Below are 16,816 nucleotides of genomic sequence, written 5' to 3' on the forward strand. Positions count from 1 at the left end.
CATAAAGCTCAAATACTTTTGTTCATGTCAAAAGACTAAAAAATAATTCTACTTATTTTATAAATATGTAAATACACATGCATTTCATGAATCACATACCTAGCTTTTTACCCTCTTCTCTGTGTGAATGTTTTCATAAAAACTGTTATCACATGTTGAAATGTCTTATTTTTGATAGTGAAAATGACCACAGAAGTCTTTCTCTCTATTTTTATCTTGATGAACACTGAATTAACTGTTTAGAGTGGTTTAGCTGTTGTTTTCTCTATGAGCTTTACTAAACAATAGGCATGCATATTTGATACACTAGGAACAAATATCACTGTGCAAGACTTACTCATTTTCACCTGTGCTGTGCTAATAAATTTCAAATTAAACAGCTCCAGCAAGTCTCAGCAGCTGGCATTGTACCCCACTGAGTATCACAAACTGGAAAATCATTATTTGGGGAACCTTCATAATTATACTAAGATGAAAATCTTGGCAGCCAGGAGATACATATTTTTCGAGATTTGAGAGAAAATTTAATGAAAGTGCCACAAATATATTACTTAGGATGATAGTTTGCACTTAATATGAGGCCCTTTTCTCTATGGATTTCAAAGTCTTGACTAATTAATTAGCCCTAATTCCCATGTTTTCTTGATGGTCAAGCATTCAGACAGACCTCTGGAGACGGCAAAGTTATCACAGTGAAGTAGAAAGCAAGCTGTACTAGCGGTCAGGAGGCGGAATAGTTTGTGAACACCTGTTGGCTGTTTCTCTTCATTTCTTCTGCTTGCTAGTTCATGACCATGAAAGCTTCAACCCAGAGTTGGTAAACCAGTGCCCACAGGCTCAGTCTGGCCCGCTGCATGTTTTTGTACATAAAGTTTTATTATAATGCAGCCTTACTCATTTGTACACATAGTATCTATGGCTGTTTTCATATTGCAGTGGAAGATGGCCCCAGTACTTAGGCCCCTACCACCCACATGAGAGACACAGATGGCATTTCCTGGCTCTTGGCTTTGGCCTGGCCCAGCCCCTGCCATTGCAGCCATTTGGGGAGGTAAATCAGCAGATGGAAGATATCTCCTTCTCTGTATTTCTCTCTCTCTCTTTCTGAAACTCTTTCAAATAAAGAAACCTTTAAAAAAAAAATCTGTATAATGACTTAAAACTAAAGTGAAAAAAATCCCTAACAATGAGGTCAATTCATTCAAAATGCACTATCCATCCCTTAAATATTTATCCATCATCCTCTTCACAAAAAGCATCATCCTAAGCATGTAGGGCAATATGTAGGGGGTAATAAGGCCTACTTGTACTCCTGACTCTGAAACTAAAGCACCATTTATAGAAGCATCATACCAGCTGTCACATTGGTTGACATGAACTCATACTTGGTTGAGTGAATCATCTTTGGTCCATGCCAAAGAGCTTCTAGTTACAGAATTTATTTCTATTTATGAATAACCACAATTAGAAGGGATCAAAGAAATTCTCTGCCAAGACGTGAAAGATGTTTTATGGAATGGGCTGTTTGAGTATTCCACAGGGAGTAGATACGTGTGGCAGATATGTGTGGAGGTCCATTTCCAGTGGAATGAAGCCAAGGCTGCAGAGGGAAGGTTTGGAGTGCGTTTGGAGAAAGTCACATAGCCCAGTCTGGTGGGAAGACAGCTTGAACAAGGAGAGCGGCAGGAGGTGAGTCTGGTATGGGAAGGTGATCCAGTAGGAAGGTGGCTGTATGGAGAAAAGCAGGAGATGATGGAGGTCTCTGGCACAGAACTAAAGCTAAGTGGATTGAACTTCACTCTATAAGCAGTGGGAAGCTGTGGGAAGTTAGGGAACCAGAGCAGTGAGTAAGCACAGCATTTGGGCAATACTTCTTTGGCTATCATGGAACTTGTAGTACCATTTGGCCTGACAAAAAATGGAACAGGGGAAGATATTTTCTAAATGGAACCAAACCAAAGACCAGTTTCTATGGTCTCAATTTCAGCTTGTAAGTTTTTTTTGCTAAGAGTTTAAAATAGATGCATTCTGATTAGAAATGGACCATTATTGTTTCTTTGGAGCATTTTTTTCTGAAGGTCTTCCATCTACTTCTTTGTGTGTGTCTCTTCCACAACACCCCACATCTTCCTCTAGTCAATTCACACCAAATTCATTCCCTGGTCCAAGCCTCTGCTCAGGCTGCTCCTCCATACAAGACTGGCATCTCTCTCTTTTTCCCTCTTCTTCCTCCTTCTCCTCTTTTCTTTGGAGCTCTCCCGAGACTGACTTCCTCAAAGACAACCTCTCTAAACCTTCCAATCCCTATGGCATCCTCTCACTTTAAAGTCCATTACGCTAAGTCACTCATGTAGGCATTTAAAATTTTTATTTTTTAATTTTACTTGAAAGGTAGACCCACAGCCACACCCACAGAGAGGTTGAGAGAGAGAATTTTCCATCTGAGTGCTCACTCCCCAAATATGGCAAGAATAAGGACTGGGCCAAGCCAAAGTCAGGAGCCTGGAACTCCATTCAAGCCTCCCACATGGGAGGCAGGGAACCAACAACTGGAGCCATCATCTGATGCTTCCCAAGAGTACACATTAGTGGGAAGCATGATCAGAAGCAAAAGAGCCAGCACTCAAGCCCAGGCATCCAGTATTGGATGTGGGTGTCCCAAGCAGAATCTGAACTGCTTTGCCAAACTATACCCCTCACATTGGAATTCAGTATGCTCTTATTGGTTGGAACTGAGTCAGTTCTACAGTTGTATCTTGATTCGTAGGCAGACCCATTTGCAATGTACCTAAGCACTCCATAAATATTTGTTCAGCTGAAATGGATTTCCTTTAATTCACTAAATATGTTGGACTTGTTTGAAGTTGTACCACTGCCCCAGCTTTCCTCATGTAACCTCTTAGTAGACCTGCGTATCTCCTAGGTGGTACAGCTATGGACAAGGGGCAACAAAGAGACACAGATAAGTGGGAAACTGCCTGCAGAGGACTGGCTATTCAAAACTGTATTCCAAGGCACTTCAAAAGAGGGAAGAGAAAACAAATTTAGTGTTTTTTGTAGATGCAGCTTCATTTTTGTTCTGTAAGAACATATCACTACATTGAAACATAGTTGTACATAAATTATTTGTATTTTTACATTCATAAACTCGAAGTAACAAAGCCAGTTCGATTTCCACAAGCCAAATAGATACTAGGCTTATTATTTTATTAGATCTTCCCCAAATGTCATCCATTCAATCTATTGACAAGTCTAAGAAAGAAACTAAATATTTTGTCATTTATACCAGATTGTAATTGCAGAAACATCCCTCTCTTTTTGTATTATTCAATGCTTTATTATTTGTCTGTAACTAAGATCATAGGTTATGGTTCTTTTTTATAATATGAAATCCTATGTTCTAGGGTATCTTATCCTTAAGTAAAGGATATATTCATTGAGTTCTAATTTGATAGAAATGATTGCATGCATTGTGTTTCAAAACAAGAGGGAACTAACCTTTGCATGTATTTGATATCTCACCTAAAGTCCCTTTGATCTGTGCTGCCACTGATCATAAAACAATAAATGTAAAACTTGGCAGTATTCCCTCTTGTCATAAGCTTTCCAATTATTGAAAATTAAGTAACTCCCTATAGAGAAGAAATCATTAAATATATAGTAAATAATGAGGTTAATTAATTTAACCCCTTCTAATTAGGAAACTAATTAAATCAGAAAATTAAAATTGACATGACACTAAAATTGAGAAGTTCTGAATTTAGACCCAACAATTGTGTCTTCTGCTTCAACCAATTCCAAAAGAGGAATTTATGAGGGTACTTTCAATAGTTCATGGAAAATGGAATTAAAACATTATTTTGGTGCAAAATGTTTGGAATTCATGCATATGAGGGATCTTTAAGAAAGTCATTGAGGGGCTGGCGCTGTGGTGCAGCGGGTTAAAGCCCTGGCCTGAAGCACCGGCATCCCATATAGGCACCAGTTCTAGTCCTGGCTGCTCCTCTTTCAATCCAGCTCTAAAATGTGCAACTTCTTACTCAGCAAAACTGATATTCTGACTAACCTCTCTTGTCTGGGATTTTCTCTCCTCCCTTCAAGAACCATTTCCTTCACATCCACACTCTTCATGAAGTTTCCCCCAGGCGTTGGCACTGTGGCATAGAAGGTGAAGCCTTCAGCTGCAGTGCCCACACCCAATATGGGCACTGGTTCAAGTTCAGGCGGCTCCACTTCCAATCCAGCTCCCTGCTAACGCAACTGGGGAAAGCAGTACAAGATGGCCCAAGTACTTGGGCACCTGCACTCACCTGGGGGCACTTGGAAGAAGCTCCTGGCTCTGGTCTGACTCCAGCCTTGGCCATTATGGCCATTCAGGGAATGAACTAGCGGATGGAAAATCTCTTTCTCCTTCCTTCTCTGTACTTCTGCCTTGCAAATAAATACGTAAATAAAAAGACAAAACAAAACAAAACAGAAGTTTCCCCAAGCTATCCTGGTACACAAAGACCTCTTCTCCAAATCTCTGTTCCAATTGTGACTAATTCCACTAGTGTTAGCTTTGCATATAAAGTGTCTGTTAGTGTTTTGAGGGTAGACACAGATGTAAATAAAATGCATTGTCATGGTCAGCTTTTCATGTCCATTATAACAGAGTCACAGCTGGAAGCTTCCATTTGCTGGTTCACTCCAGAGAGTGCTGCAACATCTAGGACTGGGCCAGGGCAAAGGCAGGAGCCAGGAGATTCTTCCCATCTGCCATGTGGGTGGCAGGGGCCCAAACATTTGGGCCATCTTCTCCTGCTTTTTTCTAGGCCATTAGCAGGGAGCTGGATCAGAAAGGGAGCAGCTGGGACACAAACTGGCCCCCATATAGGATGCTGGTGGTATAGGCAGTGGTTTTTCTTGCTTTGCCACAGTGCTGGCCCCAAGAGTTTGCTTTTTTTTTTTTTTTTTTTGACAGGCAGAGTGGACAGTGGGAGAGAGACAGAGAGAAAGGTCTTCCTTTGCCGTTGGTTCACCCACCAACAGCTGCTGCAGCCGCTGCACCGCGCTGATCCGAAGCCAGGAGCCAGGTGCTTCTCCTGGTCTCCCATGGGGTGCAGGGCCCAAGGACTTTGGGCCATCCTCCACTGCACTCCCGGGCCACAGCAGAGAGCTGGCCTGGAAGAGGGGCAACCGGGACAGAATCCTGTGCTCCGACCGGGACTAGAACCCGGTGTGCCGGCGCCGCAAGGCAGAGGATTAGCCTAGTGAGCCATGGCGCAGGCCAAAAACACCATTCTTTTCATATGAAGTTAATAATCCAAAATTCAACAGGTATCTATTGAGTAAAGATTTTTCTGGAATTTTTGTTTGATTCCTCATATGCATGAAAATATCCTGTAAAATTTGTAGAATTTTTTTTTTTTTTTTAGCAACAAATGGCAGAAACTGGCAAAATGCCATCAGTGCCATTTCTTATTCCTGGACAGGTAGGAAGACTACATTACCCAGCCTCCCTTGCGGTTAGTCATGAGACAGGATTCTGGCCAATAGAAGTGGCTGGAAATGGAAACATGCTAGTCTCCAGAGACCTACAGAAGTGAGAATCCCTGACCTAAGTCCTCTTAACTCCTTGTGTGCTAATACAGTGTGCTAAATGAGATATGGGACAGGTTCTAACTTAAAGAATAGGACAGAACAATACATTATATGCAGTTTTAAAACTACCTCTCTTCATTGTAGCATTGTACACAACTGTTAAAACTGGAAACAAATGTGCAACAATACCAAACTAAATTTTGGTACAAAGAATGGGGTACTAAGCATAGAGCCTATTAATTACTGACCCTGAAGAACTAAAATATATGACAATGTCTGGAAGGATTTCAGTAGTGGTTGCTTATGGGTACAGGACTGGGGGGGGAGTAATTTACATTTTCCTTTCTTGTGCTTTCTAGATTTTTTTACATGAAATAGCTAAATCACTACTGGCCAATCCTGCCCACTGACAATGTCCTTTGGGTTCTCAGTTGCTTTTGCCATAGATCTTGAGCCTGCCTGTGCCTCTGACATAAGTATTCTATCCTTTTCATGTGCTTTGAATCTCCTCGGGAGAAGTGTTATATTTGGGGGTGGCACATGCATGAGCTATAGAAAAGAAATGCAAAGCTTCTGTTTAATGAACTGGTATTATTACCCTGATGGGGGTCATCTTGAGTCATAAGAGTACGAATTACCTATTTATCTGTGCAGACATATGGACATTTTATCTTCTGCTAAAAGCTATTTTCACTGTTTACCTTTACAAGTTGGTCACCTTTAAGTCCTCTGGTACACTTTTTTCTCCCCATAACTTCAGAATGTCAACTTTTTAGACTTAATGGGAATATCTATTATCCAAGTGAAAATAACTTTGATTTTTCCATTATTGGCCAAGAAGCCGTAGTTGTTGAGACTCTGAGGAGTGTTCTGTGTGACTCTGCCTCCAAGTCTTGCTGACACTAGTGCTGTAAGACTCACTGTATATACCACACTGACATTGCCCCGCTTATGACATTTAACAAATTCTGACAGGCTGATGGGATTTTTTTTAATATTTAATATTAATATTTATTTGACAGGTAGAGTTGTAGACAGTGAGAGAGACAGAAAGGTCTTCCTTCCGTTGGTTCACTCCCCAAATGTCTGCTACGGCCAGACCTACGCCGATCCGAAGCCAGGAGCCAGGTGCTTCTTCCTGGTCTCCCATGCTGGTGCAGGGGCCCAAGCACCTGGGCCATCCTCCACTGCCTTCCCAGGCCACAGCAGAGAGCTGGACTGGAAGAAGAGCAACTGGGATTAGAACCCAGTGCCCATATGGGATGCCGGCGCCGCAGGTGGAGGCTAAACCAAGTGAGCCACAGCACTGACCCCAGGTTGATGGGATTTTAAATAGCAGTAAATCCACAATGTGCCCACTAGCACTCGAAGGTAAAACTGTCATGCTTAATATTACAAACTGCTTTTTTTCTTTTCTATTTTAACTGAAAGGCTGATAGACCTGAGATAGGTATCTTCCATCTCCTGGCACATTTCCCAAATGCCTGCAACAGCCATGGCTGGGCTGAGCTGCAGTCAAGAGCTGGGAACTGGTTCTGGGCCTTTCACGTGGGTGGCAGGGACTTGAGTGGTGTTCAAGCCAGCATGTGCTGACTCCCAGGGTACACACTATCAGGGAGCAGGATTAGAACTGGTGCCAGGAATGGAAGCAGACACGTCAGATTAGGATGCAGGCGTCCCGGGCAAGGTTTTAACCACTGTGCTAAATGCCTGCCCCTACAAACTGCTTTATTAAAAAAAAATTTTTTTTAAACAAATTGCCTTTTTTTTTTTTTTTTTTGGACAGGCAGAGTGGACAGTAAGAGAGAGACAGAGAGAAAGGTCTTCCTTTGCCGTTGGTTCACCCACCAACGGCTGCCGCGGCCGGCGCACCACGCCTATCCAAAGGCAGGAGCCAGGTGCTTCTCCTGGTCTCCCATGGGGTGCAGGGCCCAAGCACTTGGGCCATCCTCCACTGCACTCCTGGGCCATAGCAGAGAGCTGGCCTGGAAGAGGGGCAACTGGGACAGAATCCGGCGCCCCGACCGGGACTAGAACCCGGCGCTGCAAGGCGGAGGATTAGCCTAGTGAGCCAAGGCGCCGGCCACAAATTGCTTTCTTAACTCACACAATACCTGTGTGAGGTCTGCTTCAAGTGTTTTAACATAAAATGTCATGCTCAGTTTTGTGTTTAACTTGGAAAACCAAAAGGCTGAATGCGTTCTCTTACACGTGCCAATAAAAAGGCATATGTTCTATATTTGGAAGTACAGTTTATTGCACTGACATTTTCTTAACACGGAACATAAAATGGTATAATGGTCAATATCAAGTATACTCTTGGGAATTCAAAGATTTTTTTCTGATTATAGAGGGATGTCATAAAGATCTTAAAATGCATGATAACTTCTTAGTTAATTCCTGTAGGCCAGCACTCCATGATTTTACTATTTGTAAAGGAAATTTCCTAGCCATAGAGTAGGGCTGTTTCCGACTGTTCGTGAGAGAAATGCAAAGGGTAAAGAAACAGAAAACATTGGGGCCAGCGCTGCGGCATAGAGGGTAAAGCCCTGGCCTGCAGGGCAGGCATCCCATATGGGCGCCTGTTCGCGTCCAGGCTGCTCCACTTCCAATCCAGCTCTCTGCTATGGCCTGGGACAGCAGTAGAGGATGGCCCAAGTCCTTGGGCCCCTGCACCCGTAAGGGAGACCTGAAAGAAGCTCCTGGCTTCGGATCGGCACAGCTCCGGCCGTTGTGGCCAATTGGAGAGTGAACCAGTGGATGGAAGACCTCTCTCTCTCTCTCTGTAACTCTTTTGGATAAATAAATAAATCTTCAAAAAAAAAAAAAAGACCAGAAAACATTAGGGATAAAATATTATGTGTATTTTAATGTGTGCTGCTTTCTTTCTGTCTACCCCAAATCATTTATTATACGCAAATGTAAGGAAAACGACAACCGTAATCATCTGATTAACAAAGCCAGTATACACTGCATGCTCATCAATGAACCACACCAACTTTTAGTGGGGGACCTTACGTTTGAAAGACATTTAAAAAAACCAATTTTCTGGTTTGTTGGGACAGCGGAAAGCCTGCACCCACCATCATGGCCTTTTAGCATAAAGCTGTCTCGGGGAGATGAACACGAAGCCACTCGGTACGGTGCGGTTATGGCTGGGAAAGGAAGGGATTAGCTGTAACACACAGAGGATCACTAAAATCATCACATCCAGTCTTCCCCGTCTCGCGCTGCGCTTTCGGGGGCTCGCGGCCGTTTCCCCCTGGGGTGACTGGCGCCCCACACCCGGGGGTCTGAGTTCTAGAATTTCTCTCCAGCATCGACCGACGCCATCAGCACCGGAGCCTGCGTCGGGGCACAGCGGAGCTGACGGACTGCCAGCGCGCTCTGACAGAGCCCGCGCGAGACGCCACCCGGCCGCCCTCGCCCTGCAGGCCCAAGCCCTCTTTACCCGCAGCTGGGATGCGCCTCCCGGGAGCGCCCGGCCTCCGGAACCCCGTGCCTGAGGGAACTCGGGCCCGCACAGCCTAGCCCTGGCCGCGAGCGGTTGAGGCATCACCCTAGGTCCAGACGAGCTCCCGGCACCACAGGGAACCGGGCAGGCCACAGACCGCCGCGCGACTCCGCTCCTGCCCCCAACCCAGCCACTAGCCCCGTGGCCCCGCCCCTCTGGGTGCACGCATGCGCCGCCCGGAGCGGCCGCGTGTGGTGACGGGAGGGGCCGCCCCATTCCCTTCTTTCCCCGGACTGGCTCACTCCAGCTCATCCCGGGGGGGGAGGGAAGGCGGGCATCCCCACGTCCCCGGGACCCCTTATTGGAGAGTGGCGGTCACGGACCTCCCGTCTGTAGAACGGGCTCTAGGATGCCGTCACCCCCAGAGCTGCGAACTGCGGCGGAGGCCCTGGGCGGCGCGGCTGCCAGGCAGCTTCTCGCAGCTTCCCCTCGGCGGCCAGGGCGAGGTGGTGCGTCCCGCAGGGCGCGCGCGGCTCCCGCGCTTCGGGCGCTCGGCGCGGGCGGGGGCGCGGAGGGCGGGGGAGCGGGCCCCGATTCGCTGGACCGGGCCGGGGCCGCGCGGGCCGGGCCGTTGGTGGAGCGAGTGGGGGTACCGGCTGCTGCGGGCCGCGCGGGGGCCGGGGGTGGGTGGGTGGGCGGGGCCGGGCGCCGCTGCGGAGCCTTTCCGGGCTGCCGCGATCATGTCGGACCAGGCTCCCAAAGTTCCTGAGGAGATGTTCAGGGAGGTCAAGTATTACGCGGTGGGCGACATCGACCCGCAGGTACCGCGCCCGCGCCGCCGTGGCCTCCTTCTGCGTCCGCGTCCCCGTCCCGTCCCCGCTCCGCCGCGGGCGCGCGCGCCCGGGCGCTGAACGTCGGGCCCGCAGAGGTCCCGCCGAGGGCCGCCGGCCTTGGCTGCGCCGGGGGCAGGGGGCAGGGGGCAGCGAGGCGCCGGCTTGGGCCCTGTGCGGCCGAGGGGGAGGGGACGGGGGCCTGCGGCGGGGGTGTGGGGGGAGGGGACGGGGGGACGGAGGGGCTTTGGCCTCGGCCCCTCGTGCGGCCGCCGGCCCCGGCGGGGGTTGCCCCCGCTCCAATCCCAGAACCCCTAGCCCGGGCTTGGCGCCGCGGTGCTGATCGTCCCAGTCTCCCACCTGCCTGGAGCAGTGTCCTTTTGGGGCGGGGGGAGCCCCGTGCTCGGCCGCCGCCTCGGCCCTGGGTGTCCTGTGCCTCTCTGGGGAGCGTAGTCCACTTTGCAGTGCATCCTCACCCTGGCCGCCTCTGTGGTCTTAGCTTGAGGCGAGCTGGTTTGAGGGTGCACTAGGAGACAGGTGAGGACAGGGGCTCCTGGGCGGTGTAGCTTTCTGCCAGGCAGCTCCAGTCCTGTGCGGTGCTGAGAGCGCTCACGGCACGCAGCAGCCTGCGTCCTCACATGTGGGGGCCGGCGTTGCTAGTCCTTGATTTTCCTAATCTGGTGAATTATACCAGAAGTGTGGAAGATACCCTGGTAATGCGATCGCTTTGAGCATTTTCATTTTCTCACACGCCGGAGGGTAGTGTGGGTTCTCCTAAGTAATATTATCTGTTTAATCATCGGGCTGTTGCTCGTCCATGGTAGGAATGGCTCCTAGTTGAGTATTACCTCCAGGTCAGTCTTCAGACCACTTCCTTTCGGAAGTTTCAGGGGGCAGTTATGTTGCTTTGGGTGTCCCATCAGCAGGGCTGACCCTGCAGGGATGCCGAATGATCAGAATTTAGGCATTGGGTGGGGGACACAACTATTGAGCGATAAACTTGGCTCCTACCGGAAGACTTGTGGAAGGCTGATTGGCCTTGGCCTGCTAAAGCCTTATACTGGGCTTCTTAGAAACTAAACTCCCTTGGATGCTTTTTCCTCTGTAACTAGGGTCAAGACACTGATGGCTTCGAATCTGAAGAGTTAGACAAGTGCTGAACCCAGTGTGATCCAAATGAGTACTTGTAAGATAGAAGTGTCTTCCTGTAGTCACTGCCCACCGCTCTCTCCCTTCCCCTTCCTGTTTGATTTTAGGACTTTGGGTCTTTGGGGGTTCTTGAGCCAAATGTTACTTAAAACCTGGAACAAACTGAACCAGAACTCTGGTTTCTCAGATCTAGGGGCTTAAAATTGTCCTTGGCAAACCCCTTTGCCAGAAACAGTATATATGTTTTAAGATTTATTTATTTGAAAGGCAGTTTCCAAGAAAGACAGAGAGATCTTCCCATCCACTGCTTCACTCCTCAAATGGCTGCAACAGCCTTGGGATGGATTGGCTGAAGCTAAGAATCTGGAACTCCATCCGGGTCTCCCATGTGGGTGGCAAGGGCACAAGTTCTGGGACTCAAACCTACTCTCATTTGGGTTGCCAGCATCACAGGCAGTGGCTTGGGCCGCTCTGCCACGATACTGGCTTCTGAAATAGTATATATATATTTTGAAGATTTGTTTATTATTTGAAAGGTAGAGTTACAGGGAGGCAGAGCAGAGAGAGAGAGGTCTTCCATCCGATGGTTCGCTCCCCAGATGGCCGCAATGACTGGAGCTGCACCTATGCAAAGGCAGGAGCCTGGAACTTCTTCTGGGTCTCCCACGTGGGTGCAGGGGGCTCAAGGACTTGGGCCATCTTCCACTGCTTTCTCAGGCCATAGCAGACAGCTGGATCGGAAGAGGAACAGCCAGGACTCGAACTGGCACCTATATGGGATGACAGCACTGCAAGTGGTGGCTTTACCGGCTACGCCACAGTGCTGGCCGACAAATAGTATATTTTTAAAAATTTTTAGAGCCAGAATTTCTGGTTTTCTGAATGTTGTAAACATGGATTTGAAAGTTCACATGTATTAAACATCTAGTACGTGTCAGGCTTTGGACTAGGTACCAGGTGTAATAAAATGAAGACATGGTAGCTGTTTTTGAGGACTCCTCATATTGCTGGAGGAGGGAGCACACCTGAACACATTGGTGGATGCTGCAAGACCAGGTTTCTCTGCTGGGATGTGGATAAGACCACTGAAATGTCATTAGATAGGTGCCATTTCGGTTAGGTCTTAAGGTAAACAGAAGTTAAAAAGTTGAAAGACTTTTCTTTGTATGTGCTGAAGAATGAAAAAAGCAATGTATTTTTAATACATTTTTAGTACAATTTTAATACATCAGGGTGATCACATGAGCCACATGAGATCAATTGGTAATCTAGAGATTCAGTAGTATGGAGGTTGAAAAGAAGCTATTACTTTTGGCATCCTCAAAGTTCATGAAAATTGAGTCAGTTTCTAGTAGTTGGTGGTGCTGATGTTCAGTGTTGAGGGAAGTGGCACAACTGCAGAGAGTTGAAGAGTAATTGGGAAATGAAGGCAAAAAGGTTAGGCCGGTTTCAGGGAATTTGTTGTGAGAAGCGGAGAAGGGAATAGAGGAAGATAAAGGGCCAGGGGAGGATCTGGGTTGCATGCATCTGCAGTAAGGGTGTGGGGCGGCATAGCTGTGGAGGCGGAGAGGGTGGAATCTCAGGACTCATAAAAAGGCAATAGGGTCAGACTGGAAGGTAATAAAAAGAGGGGTAGGTAGGTCTGTCGCATGGACGTGTAAAGCTGACGAGGCTTGGGGGTCAAGGGAAGAAAGAAAAGTGAGGGGGCTAAAACAAAGATCTGGCCTCTCTTGTACGTATCTGCTGATCAATAAGATACTAAAGGTCACTCATTTTAGCTCTCTGGGCACCCTGTCGCATTCATGTTTGTGTACTTTCAGTTGCATATTACTCTGCTGTTGCGCATCCCTCGGCTTCCTTGGCTCTGCTGGCAGGTTGAGTACTCTTCCTGTGCCTGAAGAATTGCTAGTATGTAACCTTCAGTTCACCTGCGCACTACACACCGGGAGGGATCTCATTCCCTCAGAGCCTTGGCTATGTTCTGTTATGCTGAGGATACCCAATCAGGAAAGCACCAATCCTTTGCTACATAAAAGGATGCTTCTTGCCAGATGTTCGGCATGGCGGCAAAGAGCAGTGTAGCCCACACTACAGCTTGTGCTGGCTGTCCCCTCCTTGTACTTTTCCTTTGGCATCCCTCAGTGTGTGGTACCCTAATTCCCAGCATTTCCATCTTGGCCTGTACCCCCTCCAGTCACCACGTCTTGCTAATTTTCTTACATCTTCCTTCTTCCTAGTGACATTGTTTAGTGCAGTTAGTTGCCTCCTTATTGATCTCCTGAGATCCACCCCAGTGCTTTCTTTTGTGGTCGTCCATCTATATAATCTCTCTGTATAATCTTCCTATATAATCTGCCACTTCCGTGCTATCCCCTGGCTCATGTGGATAGCTGGAAATGAACTGCACTTTCTTTTTTTTTTATAACACATAAGAAATATTGATGGTCTGATCGTATGTATCAAAGACTTGTCCCAGAACTTGGATGTTGTTCCCTGCTCACATGAATATATTTTGCTTGACTGACAGTTACTACATTTCTAAGGACTCTACTCAAATATGACTATCTCCTCATCTGGAAAGTTTCCCCAGTTACAGTGAAACTACCCGCCCCCTACCTTTCAGCTGGAGATTCAGGAGTGTCTGTGCAGCTCTGTCTCAAGGATGGGCTTACCTAGCTACTGGCCTGCAAGAGCCTCTACTTGTTGATGAATTAGGATTTGCTGGTTTTGTAGTTGTTGTTGTCGTCCCTAAATTATTCAGAGTAAAATGCTGTTAATTCTATGCAGGGAATATGGTGTATTTTCCAATAATTACTTTTATAAATTAAAGTAGCCTGATATTTTCCATTTTAACTTGGATATTTTTGCTTTTTAGGTTATTCAGCTTCTGAAAGCTGGAAAAGCCAAGGAAGTCTCCTACAATGCATTAGCCTCACACATAATTTCAGAGGATGGGGACAATCCAGAGGTTGGAGAAGCTCGGGAAGTCTTTGACTTACCTGTGGTTAAGGTCAGTAGTAAATTAATTAATTCTGCATTTCTTTATCATGTACATTTTTTTTTTTTTTTTAAGAAGATTTTACTGGGCTGGCGCCGCGGCTCACTAGGCTAATCCTCCGCCTTGCGGCGCCGGCACACCGGGTTCTAGTCCCAGTCAGGGCACCGGATTCTGTCCCGGTTGCCCCTCTTCCAGGCCAGCTCTCTGCTGTGGCCCGGGAGTGCAGTGGAGGATGGCCCAGGTCCTTGGGCCCGCACCCGCATGGGAGACCAGGAGAAGCACCTGGCTCCTGGCTTCGGATCAGCGCGATGGGCTGGCCGTAGCGCGCCGGCCACGGTGGCCATCTGTCTCTCTCACTGTCCACTCTGCCTGTCAAAAAAAAAAAAAAAAAATATTTACTGGCCGGCGCTGCTGCTCACTTGGCTAATCCTCCGCCTACGTCGCCAGCACCCCGGGTTCTAGTCCCGGCTGGGGCACTGAATTCTGTCCCGGTTGCTCCTCTTCCAGTCCAGCTCTCTGCTGTGGCCCGGGAGTGCAGTGGAGGATGGCCCAAGTGCTTGGGCCCTGTACCCGCATGGGAGACCAGAAGGAAGCACCTGGCTCCTGGTTTTAGATCGGTGCAGCGCGCCAGAAGTAGCGGACATTTGAGGGGTGAACCAACGGAAAAAGGAAGACCTTTCTCTCTGTCTCTCACTGTCTTACTCTGCCTGTCAAAAAAAAAAAAAAAAAAAAGATTTACTTATTTTCATTTGAGAAGCAGAGTTACAGACAGAAAGGGAGAGTCAGGGAGAGAGAGACAGAGACTGAGAGAGATCTTCCATCCACTGGTTCACTCCCCAGATTGCTGCAACAGCCAGAGCTGTGCCAGTCTGAAGCCAGGAACCAGGAGCTTCTTCTGGGTCTCCCACATGGGTGCCGGGGCCCAAGCACTTGGGCCATCTTCCAGTGCTTTCCCAGGCCATTAACAGAGAGCTGGATTAGAAGTAGAGCAGCTGAGACTCAAACTGACGCCTTTATGGTATGCCAGTGACATGGGTGGAGGCTTAACCTGCCATGTACATATCTTGAAAGTAATATATTGGAGTTTCAGTGTAGCTCCTCGCAGAATCTGCAAAAGCTGTGCTTTAGGTGCAAAGTTGCCAGATGAATAAGGTCCCTTGACATTTCAGTTCCTTCCTCTTCCTACAAGCTTTCTTTCAGACCATAGCCTGGAACTATTGTCTCATTAAAGTGACTTTGCATATCCCATGCAGATTTCATAGTGATAGGGTAACTTAATGCATTTTCAGGCTTTGGTCATTATTGCCAGACCACCACAGCAGTGGTCTTAAACCTTTCTGGCTCCAAACCCCCTTTGACAATAAATATTTTGATCACACCATTTGTTTTTTTAAAAGTTATATGCAAGTTAATTTATATGATTTAAAATATATATGTGTGTGTATATGTATATATATATTTGTGTGCATGTATGAGTATATATGTATCTACACAAACACGCACACACCTGTATATGTAAAAATATATAATATATAAAAATTGGCCAAACTGAAATGTAAAGGAATAATAAAAGGAAATACCAGTAAATATGTGGATACTTTAAAGCATAGAACGAAATTGTCAGGTGTTGCTATATAGAATCACTGAATATGACTGCTACAAATGCAGATTGAGGCTCATATCCCACAAGAGGAGTTGCCAGCTGTGAGGTGACAATTCAGAATGGTGATCAATCCTTGGTAAAGTTCTGAGCTAACCAAAGCAGTCTTCTTTCATTTTACACATTAATTGTATTCCTGGCAAAGTCAGTATATAAAAGGTTGCATAAAAATACCCGTAACTTCTACAGTTATCAGTCTCTATAGTTATCACTACTTTGTCACTCTACTAAATCTCCATCTCATTGTTCTTGCCTTTGGTTATAGTATTTCAAAATGAAGGCCAGACATATTTCGTCTGTACCTATTTCAGCATTCCAGCCTGCCTGTAATTTGTGGCAGCACCTGTATTGTCCAGGGACCATCCTGTGACAGTATAGGGTGATGGGATTTTTCAGAGCTGATCCAGCAGTTTGTATTTACTCTTGAGATATGGGCGACCCTAATATCTTAGTCTGAACCTCACAGGCCTGTGTTATTTTGGATACTGCTGCTAGTAGTTGAGTCTGAGTCAAGCTGAAGCATGATTCCCTAGGGGCATATCCCTTGGCCTTTATGTTGATATTAAACTTGACAGTGTATTTTAAAAAGAAGGCATCCTTGTGCACGGTGACAGTTTACCAATCATTTACATATTTCGATATTGTAGATATTTAAATTTGCTTCTTTAGGCACTAAAACTTTCAAAATAATTTTTTTAATGGGAGTATTTTTCTCAGTGGCCTTAGGGCATCATTGGAAATGTTAATTATGCTGACTTGTGGGTTTATTTTTATATATTATTCTTTGCCTGTGGGAAAAACAAATCCTTATTGCTTGGATTTTATAGTTCTCTATTTCTACTTCATTAGTGTGTCCTACTTCTTAACTGCATTATTTTACCTAGACTTACTGAATGAGAGCTTTAGGGTGATTCTGCTATGTTTGGACTGGACATTATGATAGTTACCCTAGCAATCTTTAAACTGAAATCTGCTGCCAAACTCCAGAGGTGTATTCCTAGGGTATATACTGCCTGGGTGTTTGTAAGGGGTTGCCTGTCCAGCTCGGTCCTTCCTGACGCTCTGCCTGAGAACCCAGCTGTGGTCGTGAGAGTCCTCTCCCAGTTACATCAGCAGAGTCATGCCTTCACTCAGTCTGGTTT

The 16,816-nt window shown here is 46.6% G+C and overlaps 1 protein-coding gene across 6 annotated transcripts in view; it reads left to right on the plus strand.

Annotated features, from left to right (window-relative positions):
• Window positions 1-9,306: 9,306 nt before the first annotated feature.
• Window positions 9,307-16,816, plus strand: part of PAXIP1 (PAX interacting protein 1) — a 71,702-nt gene continuing 64,192 nt past the window's right edge. The window contains exons 1-2 of one of the 6 annotated variants that reach the window (XM_089336888.1): window positions 9,307-9,546; window positions 13,892-14,026. Coding sequence is in view for 1 of the 6 variants with exons in the window: in XM_070077268.2 (XP_069933369.2) it covers window positions 9,778-9,858; window positions 13,892-14,026 (216 nt within the window). In the remaining 5 variants the exon portion in view is untranslated. Of the gene's footprint in view, window positions 9,547-9,592; window positions 9,859-13,891; window positions 14,027-16,816 lie in introns of those variants that run through there. The other 5 variants (XM_070077268.2, XM_089336889.1, XM_089336891.1 and 2 more) reach the window with 5 other exon arrangements.

Source organism: Oryctolagus cuniculus, chromosome 7 (assembly GCF_051225735.1).
Source record: "Oryctolagus cuniculus isolate XC-2025 breed Fujian yellow rabbit chromosome 7, ASM5122573v1, whole genome shotgun sequence".
Classification (NCBI taxonomy): Eukaryota; Metazoa; Chordata; class Mammalia; order Lagomorpha; family Leporidae; genus Oryctolagus; species Oryctolagus cuniculus.